General features: G+C 41.2%; 1 protein-coding gene across 2 annotated transcripts; it reads left to right on the forward strand.

Moving 5' to 3' along the window:
* Positions 1 to 386: 386 nt before the first annotated feature.
* LOC105284493 lies at positions 387 to 16,168 on the forward strand. Of its 2 annotated transcripts, XM_011348046.3 has the most exons (16): positions 387 to 552; positions 7,980 to 8,207; positions 8,973 to 9,277; positions 9,617 to 9,688; positions 10,411 to 10,634; positions 10,749 to 10,846; positions 10,935 to 11,246; positions 11,457 to 11,843; positions 11,924 to 12,162; positions 12,241 to 12,521; positions 12,667 to 12,823; positions 12,910 to 13,112; positions 13,184 to 13,332; positions 13,409 to 13,720; positions 13,835 to 14,244; positions 14,324 to 16,168. In XM_011348046.3, the coding sequence occupies exons 2-16, from the start codon at positions 8,094 to 8,096 to the stop codon at positions 14,898 to 14,900; spliced, it is 3,840 nt and encodes a 1,279-aa protein (XP_011346348.1). In that variant the 5' UTR covers positions 387 to 552; positions 7,980 to 8,093; the 3' UTR covers positions 14,901 to 16,168. The 2 variants fall into 2 exon arrangements, with proteins under 2 accessions (XP_011346348.1, XP_011346349.1); XM_011348047.3 differs by lacking the exon at positions 9,617 to 9,688.
* The last annotated feature ends 114 nt before the right edge of the window (positions 16,169 to 16,282 follow it).

Below are 16,282 nucleotides of genomic sequence, written 5' to 3' on the forward strand. Positions count from 1 at the left end.
CAACATAATTGTTTCAATTCCTTTACATCTTAATCGATTATGCTTTTTTTTCGTTTTGTTCTTTTATTTAAGTTAACGCTGTTATAATATTCAGCCAGTATTCGCAGCAAATGAATTTTTCAAGGAAATCAGAGATATATATTGGTTCCATTTATATTTGTCGTAATTTCTCTCAATCTCAATTTCGTCTTCTTCTCCAATGCTTTATTGAACACTTATATCATTTCAAATGCAGGAAGTGTCTCAAACGCACATCCGACCGTTGCTGAAAAGAGCGGACTTTTCGGTACGCCTATCTTTATTATTTTACACCATGTAGCAGCGTCGTCGCGAGACAGGCCGCGAGATGGCGCGTCGGTCGCGGCGCCAGCTGCATTTCGCCGCGGACGGTTCGATAAAAATCAGTCGTCGTTCGGCTGATGCGTTGAGGGGTTCTCGTTTCGCTCGTGTTTCACCGAGTAGTGGAGCATCACGGACAGTCGCGTCGTGACACGGTCGTTGTGATTTCCGTGGGTCTTTACAGCGAGCATACATCTGGAATCCGGAGTGCGGGTAAGTCGAGACTGGTGGAACTCTTGCAGGAAGCTTACGCAGCTGTACGGGGATTCCTCGTACACTCCTCCGTCGGTGAACTGGAAGGTGTGGGATCAGCTGGGTGATTGCGAGTCCCGTGCGTCATCGAACGACCCAGAAGCGATCTGGCGCGTGTCCTCGCAACGAGATTTTTCTCTCGCGACGCGACCCGAAACTGCTAGCCGGCTTAGCGAAGGTTAAACTGTGAACGACCGCGCGACGATGACGACGACGACGATGCTTCGCAGCCGTTTCGTTATTCGCATTGCATTAACTCGCATCACCGTTCCGTTTTCACGGATCGAGCCTTCTCGTATCGTATCTTGAAAAGCTTCCGGAAAATTATACGGGAAAAGTTTCAGTCGATCCTTATTGCGATACCGTTTCTATGGTGGCGGAACAAGCGATCAAGGCAGGTCTTGAAAACTTGATGATGTTCGGTGGAATAATTACGCGGCGCGCGCGTGACAATAACAGCGATTTGCATCGCTCATATTCTCCACTAGCGCTGTGAATGTTGGAGTTATTTTTTAATACAGTGCAAGTATGTGATATAATGATTTAAAACAGAAGACAGCGGTTGGTTGTGAAAGAATAAATTTACGGTATTCTTAATTCAGCAAAAGATCTCGACGAATGGTATAATGGCTTGTATATGCGGCATTAGAGGCAAAATGCGTCAAAAGCACACGCACTTTTCTGCATCCTCGTTGCGAATTGCACAGGAATGCAGCTTTAATTGACGTAAATTCGCGCCGTTTGGGGAATACTTCGACGACATTATGGCGCACGCAATTTCGGCATTTCACCATCAAGCGAAACAAATTGAGGTTCAAGCTTGTAATTTTGCGATATTATTACACATCTAATTTTGTAAAAACAATTTCCACACTTTAATATTATACTGTGAAATGTTACTGGCATTTCAAAATTTTCGTGGCGAATTACATATCCCATCTAGCAATCGTGTTGGAGAATCCATTCCGCTTGTGAGACATGAGTCACACGAGCGAGCGCGCGTGTGAATTCGACTCGATTTTAAAGGACCCTAGTCTGGTGCATGAAGGTTGATTTCCGCTCGAATGTGCTCGGATGAAGCGATTTGTTCTCGATTATCTCGTTACGACGCGAACCCCGCTCGGCGATTACGGACTTAGCGTCGCGAATCGACTTTGTCAACCGATTCATCGTCGACCGACATGGAGAGAAACTAGTCGCAGCAGCCTGGTACAGGGGCGTTGTCCTCTTATCAATGGTCAGCGTATCCGGCAAGCTTCGATTCGTGCATTTCCAAAAAAAGACGAAAAATTGCAAAATCTGAAAATGCGAACGTGCGTTGCACAGGTCTGGCCTGGCTAGTCGATTCCCCTTTGCTACGTTAAGCCGTGACATTCACGCGTGAAAATGACGCGGATTCGAGCGGATACACGTGGGAACTCTTGTAAAGAAGCGCATGATCCAACGCGAATACCATTATCGTTTTAAAGAGCGGTTGAGTTGCGTTTGAAAAGTCAGGAAAGTCAGCTCCCACCTGTAGCGATTTCATCTGGTTGCTTTTATTCAAGTAGTTTCTGATTTTGATGTAAGGTTTATTTCTAGATTACATGATTTATTATAAAAAGTTATTCGCTCTTATCCCGGTACGGGATATGATGACTGCGGTCCAGGTGATGCTCCAAATATTTCAGGACATTTTCTATCCCTTTTCTTTTAAATAAAAAGAAGGAAAGAAAGTGGTTTAGATTACAACCGGTATCGCACGACGAGCGCGCGAAGACAAATGCGAAACACGCGAGTGATAAGGGTAAGCACATATGTGCGAATCGTGCATTGCGTCTATAATTTTTAATATAACTATTTGTTAAAACCAGGTAATAATTACATTCTTTATTTTTAAAAAATTGTGATAGCGAAAAGCGTATAATCTTTTATTATTTTTATCCATACGATGTGCGATGCAGGAGACCTAGAATGGATGACATTAGACTTTAACCGTCAATAATCGAAATCGAAAGATTAATATTATTGCACTCGATTTTACCTTCATCTGTATTTTTTGTTATTTTTATCACGACATATTTTCTATCCGCATGTTCGAGAGTACATCTGGAGTATTTGACGAGTTCGAAAGTTGATTTCAAGTTGAAAAATATCATTCCCCTGTAATATCATAAACCTACATACTGTTACTGTATTATCAGAAATGAAAATTGTGCATTACGAATTTTCTCGTAAATAACGTGCACAACTACGTGACGCACGATCTTCATACTTTCTTAATAAATGCAGATTGGACTAAATATAGTTCTCGCGAAGGAAAGTTCTTCAATGGCGCGGGAAAAATCGAGCGCGAGTGAATCGAAGTATCTAGCACGATCTCGGATCCCGTTTCTTCCCCTTCGCCATGCCTTTCTACCATTCTTTTATTCTTTTTATGCACTTGGCATTCGGCGGCAACGATGCGCGCCACGTGTGGTAGGCTCGACACGTGTACGCCGCCCTCGTCGAAACTGTCCGGGAGAGATGTGCGTGCGCTTGTGTTGAAACACGAATTTGCGTTTGTGTTGCACGATTCTCTCTCTCTCCCGATGGATCATTATGGGACAAACTCGCGTCGATCGTTGCGATTACTCTTACTGCTATCGCGTGGAAAGGCACCTGGAAGGTTTCAGATCGAGGCGGTTGCGAGTAGCTTCGCGATCTCGCTCGAAACGCTTTCTACGATATGATATCGAGTTCGTCGGCTCGTCGCTCGCTGCTCGGCTTTCGACGATTAAAGGAAGATTCCGGTATTCCGGGCCGTTGTGCGAACTAATACCCCACAGGCAAGAGGATCGCATTTGCCTGTGCTCGAGCGTACTCGAGGTTCTCTTATTGTCGATGGTATATCAAGCGTCTAGCGAACGGAAATGCGAATGCATGCTCCGAGTGTGAGAAATTGCTTTGCAAAAAGATTATCTTTGGAAAGCTGCACTGGAAAGCTGTTTGCCTACGTATTTCCTCTTTCTTTACCTCTCTTTTTTTCTTTTTATGTCTTAATTTCGTTAAGATTTTTAATAGAAAAGGATAAAACGTAAGAAGGACATTTAACATAAGGTGGTTTGGAAGAAAAGATCGATTAAACATTAACATAAAATTAATTAACGTAAAAAGCTAAAGCGCTGATGAAATTAAAAACATAATTTCTTTTACGTTTTTAAAAATGTAGAAGCATTAAATTAAAATGCGATTAAACTAACTTACGTTTATGTAAGTTAAAATTAAGTTAATATAATGGCGTAATTATCGTCAATTAGTCTCCTTTGATGTCGACTGATTTCTCATATAATTAGTATTTTACGACGCAAAATGAAGTTAAGAAAATAAAGGAAATTGTGCGCGGAGAAGAGGATAGGACATAGGATGGGCGCTGCAGGTGCATTATATGTGTATCGCGTTGCGGACGTCAGCAACGAAGGGCGTGAACGCGAAAGAAGAAAAGAGCACACGCGGTGCAGAGGACGGCGAGTGTCGTGCATGCTGAAAGGACCGGCTGAATTTGAGTATCATGTCTCCCCAGTGTGTTGTCGGCCCCCCCCCCCCCCCATTCATTAGACAAAAGACGAATAAGCGTCGACTCGCAAAAATATAACTCCCGAATTTTCTGCGAAAAATTGATTTTGTCTGTATTTTTCTTTTCCTTCTCACACGATTGCTTTTATATCGATTAATTTCATTATTTCTTATCATTTGTCATATTTTGTTATTATGACTTTACTGTACCTGGTCTTCCTGTATCCGTGTAATAGAATATAAAAGTTCGACCTATTAATCAAACACAATTACAATACTTTTGTCATCACGGTCAACAGTCATTATTGCCAGTCGCTGAGGAAGATCCAAAGTGGGATTGATAAATACTCGATATTAATTAGATATTATAATTTATATCTAATAAATGATAAAAGTACGCATTCTGCTACAGTATATGGCTCTGCTACAGTCAGTTGGTTTATCCAGTTTATCCAGTACTAATCCAGTTAAAAAGTACTGCATCGATTGGAATAAATGGTAATCCGAAGTTACATAGGTGAACGCCGCGTGCAGGAAAACTTTCCAGCTCAAGTTCAATTAAGTTAAGATGGTTTGCTGAATACGAAAAGCATATATAGTTTTTCATTGCTCATCGCGTTTACTTGTTTTTCGAAGTTATGTGTATCATTAAATCATGACATATGATGTTTACTTCAATACCAACTCTTCAAAAACGCAAAAATGCGAGAATTTACTTGAAATTTAAATAATAATATCAGTGTTGAAAAAAAGACTGAAATCTTGCATATACCTAATGCCAAAAAATTTCTGATTTGATAGGAAACTGCAAACTGCAAACAAATCGCGTAACACTCAAATGTTAATGTTCGCCACTCGAGGTTCGGTTTAATAATGTGGACGCGTAATTGGCTCTCGCGATGTAATTCAGGTTGCAATGCAGCTCGATAATTTGAACTTTAAATTATATTCCCATGGATTATTCGGGACGCAATTTTATCCGCGAACTTTTATTATTATTTTATTATAATTATTTATTATTACTTTATTATTATTTATTCGCAGATCTGAGAGTTAATGCTTTTGCAACTTTGTGTAAATCACAACGATCGATTTAATCATCGTATATTTAAGCACAATGTGTACAGTTCACTCGCTTTCCTTTTGCGCAAACAGAACGAAGCAACTTGTACATTTTTTAACTGTAATTTTACCGTAAAATCTCTCTCGCGCCGACGCCTTTGGTGGTACGAACTTTAGATTTCCATGTTGCGGAGACGAGATTCACATCGCCTTTTGTTCGTTGTAATCTGTCTCGATGTCGGGAACTTGATCACGTCGTCCGACGATGCACTTCCGTGCGCGCGTCGACATTAATTAATTCTTTCCTCTAGCTCATCCTTTTTTTAATAATTTGTCGCAAATTTATGCGAATGGTTGAACAAGGTCGCGATAAGCTGAGAATTCTACACCACAATGGATGAGCTGACAATTGCTGATTCCGCGTGGATGATATTTTATGTCGTACGCCCACACTTGAACACGTTCTTCTCGAGGGAAAGAAAAAGACGGAAGAGCATTTAGATAGGAAGTAACAACGCCGGCTTTTCTCACGAAATCGATCGGACAGAATGAAGTAGCATGAACGAACAGCACATGAAATAACTTATTCAGTGCAACGTATTAAAGTGGCAACAATATCTAAATATATAAATAAATTTTAATTAAGTTAATAATAACACGTGAACACACGCGGAATCGAGGCGAGCGATCGTGTATGAATGACATTTCTACGCGAGACATTCTCGTGCTATTCGTCTCGAATCTATGAATAGGACTCATTCATCGCATTTACACTCTTATCATTCGATAACGGTCGATGCGACAACGTTTACTTTCCCGTAGCTCTACTGCGTCTTTCTTCTTGAATTCTTTAGGCAACAATTTCTACCTTTCTCTCTCTCTCTCTCTCTTTCTTTTATATTATACTAGCTAGGTCATTAATTAAGTAATCCGGATTGCGTCTAGATTTCGATACAAATATTGCGATGTTTTAGAGAATTTTGTTTTTCATTTTTTAAAGAATGCCTATCTTAAATTTATATACCTATTACAACAAGCTATATTGTGTTGTTATAAGTGTGAGGTATCTTTAGTTTGATTCATCACCATTTACATTAAACACGACTCGGATTACTTAGTTAATGACCTAATATATTGTACTTTTCAGGCGAAAAATAGAAATATCTTGCAATCTAAATGAAAGAAGAGGCCGTTTTGTATGAATGTCGCGCGTTCGGAGGCATTGTTCTCCAATATGAAAAAATCATTGCAGTTACTTGAAGAAATCATGCACGCACACGTGCTCGCACATGTAATGTTGCACTGAAACGAACCGATTGACTGCAATAGCCAACGTGGCTCGTAGCGCTCATTTTAAGGTCGCGAGAGCTTGCGAGCCTCGAACTGGGTCAAAAGGCAGAGCTTGCGACCGTCCGCTTGCAACCTACTTGGAACACGCCCGAGCGGAATCGCGAACATTCTTTTGCGCGTCGCGTGTTTTCCATTCTCCGCTTCGTCGTCACTCTTCATCGAAAGATTTTCCGGAAAACTTTCGCGAGAAGGAATATCTCAGCGAAAAGAAAAAATCCAGTTATCTTCGTAATATTCTTGGTTTTTCTTTTCGCTCGTCCACGAGATGAAGTGAGATTATCGACGAAATAAAAGATTACGAAATAAGAATACCATTTTCCATAAATCCCACTCCTCCTCCCTTTTCTTAGCTGCGATTATTGATATAATTTCCTTCAAATTATGGCGGGAGAACGACTCGAATCCAATAATCATCGGCTTTCTGTTCGTCTATTAAATTCTTACTTTTGTCACGTTAGAGCCGCGACGGTGAAGAAAAAGTGTGGATTTACTTTGCTTTTTTAACGACAAATGTTTGGTACGATTCGCGATTTGCGATAGTGAAACTCGATATACCGGGGCGAGTGTTGGAGAAATAATTTCGATCGAGTGCCACTCGGTTGAGTGGCATATCGCGCGAAAATAAATTGTGCTCGACTTATCGATTGCCTTTTATTAACGACGAAACGCTAACATTTGCATGGTAGCGTACACGTTTCTGTACATTTTTATATTTTTGTTCTTGCAGCCGTTTTTCTCTATTTTTCTCTTCTCTTTTTTCTTTCTTGAGAGACCTTTTGAAAATATTATGGAAATTGTTATGTCGCGTTGCAACATATGTTATTGATTTTACAAAGATGCAAGTATCATTGTTCGGAAAAAGTATGGGGTGAGAAACGCGGCGCGGCAACTGCAGGAGGGCGACGTAATCCGAAACATACGCGGCGCAGGGGGCAAAAAGAGTGGAATGTTCAAGATCTTAAACGTTTAATGGGATATAATCGGTTAATAGATCTCGCGCATTCAGCCAAAGCCAGTTATCATACGCAACGAATGACGACGCGCATCGCATGTTCCGCCCCGCACCGCCTGAGTATTTTTATTTTTATCGTCCCTATAAAATTCTATATTCTTTCTAAAGCTTCCTCATTGCAACCGTTCGATCAACAGGAATCGAGATTTTCTTTTAAAACTACGTATGTGAAGAATCGTACATCTCATATAATTTCTTTTTTTGGTTCCATGCTTGATGCAGATTTCATTATTTTTAAAAACCTATCTTCTGATATATTCAATAGTTATATTATTTAATAGTAGCAGAGTAATCTATTACTATTGTTCATCACTATTGTTATCTTTCTCTCTTTCTCGACTATTTGTATCACGCCGTTTTTTAGGCTTCATATGTTTGTTGTAGTTCGCGCGCACAGCACAAAATAATTTCTTGCTCATTTGATTTGCAGATTTGAATAGCTAGTGAATGATAAATGGTGGCCACCAGCAGCATGGTATATGAGGAGATAGTCGGTATACGGGGCAGCTGACCCCAGCCGCCGCGCACGCTTTTCACGCGCGAGATGCCCCACAATCTAAACTCAGCTTCCGCCAATTCCGCCAACACGGGACCGAATCATCAAGCCTATCCTCAGCAACCGTATCATCGGGAGAACACAGATGAACTCCAGCCCGAGGTAACGCAGTAGTAAAATGGAAACTGTATGCACCTTACGTCGATTATCTCGGATGGATAGACTCGGAGCGATGACCCATGAGATTCCTGATGTGCTTTATTACCTACTTGAAATGGACCGAAATGGTCTCGTCGAAAAAGTTATTCAACTCGCTAATACTTGGTCATTAATATCTGAAATGATAAATTCATTCTCTAGCGATTAGCGAAAAATCGCCTCAATAAGAGTTTTAAGTAAATTCCTCTTAATCATATTTTTTTGAATATTACAACTCATCTGATTTTCTGAAATTTAGTTTTACATATATAATTATATAAATTTTCAAATATAAAAATATATTGATTTTTAACATACATCGATATTAGATCGAAATTAATGCCTTGTGTACAGAATCTAATTCGCTTATTTATCTTTCCAAGTCGGATTGAAATCTTTGCTATTAAATGGACATCCTGGATAAAATGATTACACAACATAATTAAAATTTGGAATATCGTTTATGAGTTTCATTTTTATTGCGTCTGATAGCATTAGCTGCCGGTGAACGACGTTGTAAGTGGCGTTGCGAGAGTCACGGCATTCAATATATCAAATAAAGTTTAATTGTTGCACGAGTTCATTTAATTTCCGTCACTTTGAGACTCATCTAACGTGATAGGAGGATGACATAAATACCATGAGATCTCACTGTTTGCAAAATTAAAGAGTGATTCAAAGTGAACATTTTCAATTTTCGGTTTACTGAAATCTTGACATGTTTCGCAGAAAGAACCGGTGGAATTCGACACGTCGCATTTGCGAGGTGCTCCAGCGGAAGTCGAGGCGTTGGTACACAATATCAAGGAAGTGGCCCAACAGTTCCTCTATCATTGGCGAACATTCCCCATCGTCCTGCCGCCACCGTTGTCTTCTTGTACGGAGGGCGATGACACATTGGCGCGCAAGAAATATCATTTGAGAGATCTCTTTGTGGCACCTAGCTTTGACGAACTAGACGCTGTCGCCATGGACAGCAAAGGCGAGCCCAGAAGACTGACTAACAAGCAGCTGGAGAGTATCAGGGAGCGGGGGTAAGTGTCCACCGCATGGATATTTCTCGGACGGTTTCCTCTCCGCTCATTGACGCGATCGTGTTTAGCTAGCTAGCTAGTCATTTTGTATAATTGTATGTTACGTAGCGGCAGTAGATAGGCGTAGATCATAGCGTAATGGATAAACGCGAATAATATACATACATTTGCGTTGCGCTTATTGATTTTGAGACAAGTCCTGAGGATTGAGAGAACAAACGTGATCTTTTTTAAGTGAAATGCGCTCGCATTTACACGCAAGTTATCCTCGCGGAATAAATAAAACGCGATTTTACATGCTCCGTGTATGTCTGACATGTTCTAACGATTTTTGTAAAGCTTACATAAGGATAAATACGGAAAGCCGAAGAAGCTGAATGCCACTCAATTGGAGAGCATTCGAAGATGCGGGTACGTATGATATGCTACATTCTGTCTAGCGGCAGTATGTAAAACGTAAAGGAGTATGTTAAACATTTAGGCAAATAAGTCGACGGGTAAATGAAACTCTGTACAGCAACTTCGAGGTGGACTAACTCGTTCCCCTGCGCACGCAAAATTGTTGCGTTCATAGCATGACTTTTCATTCGCATCGCTATATTAACTCGTCCCGATAGCACTCGATGATAAATTCGAACGCGGAACATTGGGGTGACGAGTTCGAATTACCGCGTGATTGAAATTGGTTGATTGATGTAACACATATCCTTAACGGGTATTTATCACGATCGTCGCATCGCACTCGATTTGTACATACTCGTGCACCAGGTCTCATTTATGTTTATAGGCATTTAGTTTTATGTGGCTTATACGTAATCCCTGTAAAAAAATACCATGAGCTTTTAGTGAATCACACGGGAATCGGTGCAAGTGTAGCTCGGTACAGATCAGATAACACTATCGGACCTAAGCGTTTTTGATCAAGCTAGGAAGCAAGTAGACACGCAACGTCGCTATTTGAATCCTCCTATAGCTCGTATAGCTGGAAGAAAATACCTATTTATCCTATTCGTCCATTACATCATCCTCAAAATCCATTTCCTGAGGAGATATAACGCTTTGTATAATTCCAGCCGTCGCCGTCGCGAATCGCAGGCCTTGTTCACGTTGCTGATCAACGTTTCTTTTTGCAGGGAGTTTGAAGTAGACTCGATCAACTTCGCCGGGCAGACTCATCGATGGCGATTGAGTGGTCTTCTGCAGCGCGGTCGGGACAGACGGCGGGATACGTTGCTCACGGATCTCGCTCTGGCGACTAGGTTTCTCGTCGTAACGGCAAAGGCTAGATTAGTTTCCCATTGCTTCAGTATCTCGCAATCCCTTAAAGCCCTATTCACTGGACTGTTACGACTTCTGGGTGAGCAGTTTGCGTCCTCCGTGTGCGCGTGTGTGCGATGTTTAAACCGCACATTCGCATTATTGACGTCGCGTTATGTGCTTATATACATGTGTGTGTGTGTGTACTTTGCAGACATTATAATCGGCGTACCGTCGCTTCAGGCGCACAATTTAGACGCTAAAATTCGAGAGGAGCGCTGCCGGTACCTGGTGGCGGAATTGGTATGCAGGGTAAGATATTTTTCGTATATTCTTGTGTGACGCGGGTTTTCACTGCGCAAACTTGAATAATTATTTTTCTATTCATGTCACTGTATAGTCGGAATATGAGGATTCTTTAGAACTGCTATGCAGATTCATACGGAAACAACTTCGTCGGGCGACCACGGAGAAGTTCGAGGTAGAGAGAGAATCGTCCCAGCTATTGCCCGTGTCAGTTCCTTTTGTATTTGGAACACCTGGTGGTGCCGCGGTTGATCTCAGACTATTCAACAGGGATATAATCAGAAAAGCTTTGCCGACGCTCGTTGCTATTCTGGAGAGAGAGACAAGAGGCTGGTTCCTTCATTTTAGGGAAAGACTGATATCTGAATTACGAGCGCAAAAGAAACCGGATGAAGAGATAGAACGAGTGAGAAATCTTCATATTAAAGGCTTCTTAACAAAAAGCTGAAATTAAAAATAGTTTATATACTTTATGTACTTATATGTGATAAACAGTGAAAAACATCTGAATGATGTAGAGTCAATTATGATGATAATAAATAAAATAATATATAAATTATGATATACGTTAAATTTAATTATTAATAATATTTAACGTTAATTTTAACATTTTTAGGAAGTCAACGAGGCGGTCATGCGCGAATATTTGCAACGAGTGTACTCTAATATTTTGTCGCATCCAGACATACTCGCCCTAGGCGAGGGAATTGCGCAACTGCTTGTCCAACAGGCACAATCAGTCGTACTGATGCATCGCGCGGTAGAGAACGTACAACGGAAGCTGACACAAACCAAAGAATCCCTGCGACGTCGCATCGAAAGCGAGCATCCGGTTTTATCGCGGATACAACCTTGGATGCGCGATCGTATGCGAGAAGCCGAGGAAAATTTCATCGAAGAGTGCGAGTGGAGTGCACACGAGGAAGCCCTCGCGCTATGTAGTCATCAGAATCTCACGCAGACCGTATATTTCCTTAATCGTGATTTAACTTTCATGAAGGAGGTACCGTCAATCATTTGATCTTAATCTTGTTATCTTGAAACTCGTTGGAACTTGTTAATCTTAGAATTCATTGATCTCAGAGGGAACCAGTTCTCCTAAAGGAACTACGGAAGGTTAAAACTCCAACGAGAACGTTCCAATGGCCAACGCAGATTTGGCTGCCAAAGAACTGGATAATAAGACGCAACTTCCAGGGCCAGTCTGAGATCATACCAACCGTACTAAGCAACACACCGACTTCCATCACGACGCCACGCGCTGATCCCAGCCAACCTGTCTTCTTAGTTGAGAGAGAAATTTTGCACACGACTACAACAAGGTATCCTGTTTAATCGAACGATCATGCAGTCTTATACGGATGACGGTTTGTCGTACTAACGATATCGCGATGTAAAAGGTGGCCAATGTGGCGCTGGATAAATTATATCGCGAGAACGTGGTGTTGGACCTGGAACGCAATGTTCCTGTTGGGCGTGGCTGTACCGTGGTGTAGCCCGGTCTCTTTCCGTGCTCTATTGCTGGTACAACCATTTACCCCCGATCTGGAATTGAGCCAATTGAACGGAACATTATTTCCGAGGAAATTGTCACAGATGCCTACTCTTTCTTCTCGATTGATAGCACTTTGGAGGCATATCAGTAAAAGTCGAACGCACTTTGAAACTGAACCGGATACAGGTAAATTTAAAATTTTTTCCTCTCTATTACAATTGTATCCACGAGTATCTCGTAAAAATTTATTACTTATTGACAAAAATAACTAATATAAAAAACTAAGAAAATATTGTTACATCAGAGAGCGACAATGATGTCTTTTTTTAAGGATTTATCGGTAAGGGAATGACCAGACACCTGAACAGACTATGGAATTACGGTGTGAAAGGTCTGCTGGGCACGCTCATCATCCTTTTCGTGTTTCCTGTGGTGTGTGTTTTCGCGAGTGCCAGTTCGCTCATTATTGCTCTCACCGCGGTCTTGTGGTCAGTTCTTGCTTATTATTCACTGCTAATTTCTTTTTCGTATAGCACAATTTTGCATAGTTTGCTTAACTTGCCTAATTTTTCAGGATGCCTCTGGTCACACTGGCATTGCACGTATTCATGGCACTCATAATGGACCTGGATAGTCCCGAGCCGAGTCGCAATCGGTATCTCGTGGTGATGGAAGCATTAGTCTGGAATATCGGTATTCAAGGATGTCTGCAACCGATAGCAGCACTGTTCGTAGCCGTTGTTCTATGTCCCATCATTTCGTTCGTGATACTTACAAGTAAGTAGGACACTGACTTGAGTACGACGTATATCGCTTTCGAAGAGATACGATGAATATTTCTGTCACAGTTGCTGTGATACGTTACTGGGTCAGAGTGCTTTGGGATACGGCCATATTCCATTTAGTGATCAAAAATAGAGGCCGGATACCAGCGAGTGACAGTTTCGTTGTAAAGAGAATAGCAGGACCAGGACTAGCTTCGGATTATTATTATCAAGTAAATATTCTATTCACGCGCAGAAAAGAAATCTGTCCAAAGAACAAAATCTCATAGATTGAAATTATCCTTTTAGATAAGAGCAGAACAAGCGTTGGCCGCGTTCGAGGCAAAATTGGAACTGGACGAATTGCTGGCTTTCCAGCAAGAAACGGAAAGACTCATCACTCAACCGCAAAGAGATTTCACTCAATTCGTCGAAGCCTGTTTCGGCCCATTCGCTGCGAGTCTTGCCAAAACAAAAGATCCGTACAAATCGCTTGAGAAAGAAGCCAAAGATTTGATCGCTGTGTTACATGAGAAACTGGATCGACGAAGAAAGAACCTGCAAACGGGTCTCGGCGTCGCGGTGAGGAGCAAAATAAAATTAACTACTTTCGATTTAAAGGTAACTATCCTCTGCAGAATTTTATGTTCTCTATTTCGCCAATTAAACTTTGTAATCGAAATATCCGTGTACACATATATATGAATAAATACAATACAATTAAAATAATTACAGGTGGTCATACAGCAAGGAGCGCTAATGTTGGAACGTCTCTATCCTAGTCACGTTTTCGCAAGACTGCTTGGCAATGAGGAAGATTTCTGGGAGAACAAAGGTTTAGGAATGTGCGATTGGGCGGGTTTAGCCGGGCTCATGTATGCCGATATCTTTGGCCTGGACTTTCTTCAACCGCTCGACGATTCAGACACGAAATTCAGATTGGAACCACATCCAGGTGTCGACTTGTTGCGTTACACAGACATGGTGCACAGCACCGAGCTCGGCGGCATTAACGGGCCGGATTTACTCGGTGCCGTTTACGCGCCGCGGGGCAACATTCAAGTGCACAGTCCGTATCTCGAGGTATCGGCTTTCAATCCGAGAGCTAAGCAGACCAGCAACAGCAGAAAATCTGACAAGCGATGGTAATTATCCGAATAGACCTTAATTGATCGTCGTATAAGGCTTTCTGAAGCTTTAGATAACAATGATGATTCTTCGTAGCGATACCAGCGGACTGCTAACATCAACAAAGATACGTAGGCGTACTATAACAAACGATAATGGCTCAGATGGCCGCTGGCAACCATGGAAACGGCAGATCCGTCCGTACAGCGCGGAGAAGCTGGTGATCCCACTACCGATTCCACATCCGGCTCACATAGCGGTAACCATACACAATCGCGATTCAGAGAACCCGATACCGCTCGACTCGGAGCTGTGTCAGAATATCCTGCGAGCCATCGAAGAATCACCCGGCGAGATGGCGACGGAATGTGTCAGTCGATATCGGGGGGGTGGCGGCGGTGATTCCAGCTTCGATTCGGTGGCATCGCAATCGTCCGACTCAGTCGGCACCGGTTTGGATAAAGAGAACGAAGCGACGCAGGAGACCGCCGCGGTGAACACCGACAAGGAAGGCGAGACTTACCATTGGACTCTGTCCAACTGGGGTGGTGGCATAACGCGAAGACGCAACAACTCTGGATCCATAAAGGTCGACCTAGCATCACCGGAAGACGTCACTCTCGACACAGATACCACCAGAGTAATGTTCAGCACATATGGAACAACCGTCTGAATTAAGTCCGCCATGTCAAGCAAACGTTATCTCATCGCGTATTTGCGTATTTATATCACGCATAGAGAAAGCGCGACTTTGCAAAACACGATCTTACAGAACAATCTCTGCCATCTAAGATGACGTAAAGTGATATCGAAGTCGTTATCGTTTACTCTCTTGATTGGAAGCAATGCGGATTCTTGATAGATCTACAAAGTAACATTTACTCGTACGTAGATTCTCCATCTTAATCAAAAGCGTAAATTCGAAGCATTCAAAAATACCATCGAGGAAAGAACACGTTTACAAGTATGAATGTTTCTTCAATTCCCAACGTCAATCGTTTACCGCCCATTTACATTGCAACAAAATGTAAATGTCTATTACATCTTAATTTTACGTAAAATACTTCACTATACGTAAATATTATCGTTAAATTTACTCGTTCGATACAAAGATTCGCATAGACAGCTTTAATTGTCGGACGGACATTGATGTAATGAGAAATATTGCATAATCGATACAAACTCACGATTTTTAAGAATATTACGAAAAAGGATCATGAGAAGGAATAATATTCCAAATTTTAGTGTAATAGGTAAGATTAGTGGAGTCTCTCCTTAATACAACATTAAACACAGACATGCGACATTCGTATTAATATATTGTATATAGACTCATTGTATAAACTTGTTAATGTAATGTTACATCAAATACACTATTTCCATTATTTACGATATGGTAACGGCGAGTCGCCGATAAAAGATATGTATGCTCATATGATTATGCTCTCTCTCATTTAACAATTGCATAACGTGTAGAAGTATTATATAGTCATGCGCTTACGATAATTATTTTACTCAAAACAATTGTGGTATCGCAAACTTCCATCATATTATAAATGACGAAAAGGTAATCGATATTGATCACATTTCTCGCGCGTTTAATTTAATACACGTGTACAGCGTAAATTAATATTACACCATGATATAATTTATTTCATCGAGACGAGTGCGCTCTTACATTTCGGTATTTTTTAACGGTCTCGATGTACATTTTATTTTACTAATAAAACCACGATAGGTGTTATATCCCAATATCGAATTAAGAAACCGAATTTGAAGGATAGCATGCGTTGCAAGTTACAAAAAAGACCATATTGAATGTAATTAACGACACTTTGTAGATATGACGCAAAATAACGAGTTCCGAGAATGTGCGATACACCGATTAACGCACAAACGATGAAATTATTCAGATTCAATAAAATTTACTGGAAAACAAAATACTCTCTGTATTGCCACTTTTTGCCATTTTACCTAGCAAAAGTCCTCGACATAAGAACGCGCTTCTTTCGTCTTTCACTCTCGCGTTTTCGACAAGTCACAGTAGACCATCTC

The sequence above is a fragment of the Ooceraea biroi genome, chromosome 6 (assembly GCF_003672135.1).
Source record: "Ooceraea biroi isolate clonal line C1 chromosome 6, Obir_v5.4, whole genome shotgun sequence".
NCBI lineage: Eukaryota > Metazoa > Arthropoda > Insecta > Hymenoptera > Formicidae > Ooceraea > Ooceraea biroi.

Bases quoted from the DNA above. Each gene is read 5' to 3' on its own strand.
- LOC105284493 (XM_011348046.3), top strand. From the start codon at position 8,094: ATGCCCCACAATCTAAACTCAGCTTCCGCCAATTCCGCCAACACGGGA. The intron at 12,824-12,909 runs GTCAGTTCTTGC...CTAATTTTTCAG, and splicing joins GCTCTCACCGCGGTCTTGTG to GATGCCTCTGGTCACACTGG. The intron at 13,113-13,183 runs GTAAGTAGGACA...TTTCTGTCACAG, and splicing joins TTCGTTCGTGATACTTACAA to TTGCTGTGATACGTTACTGG.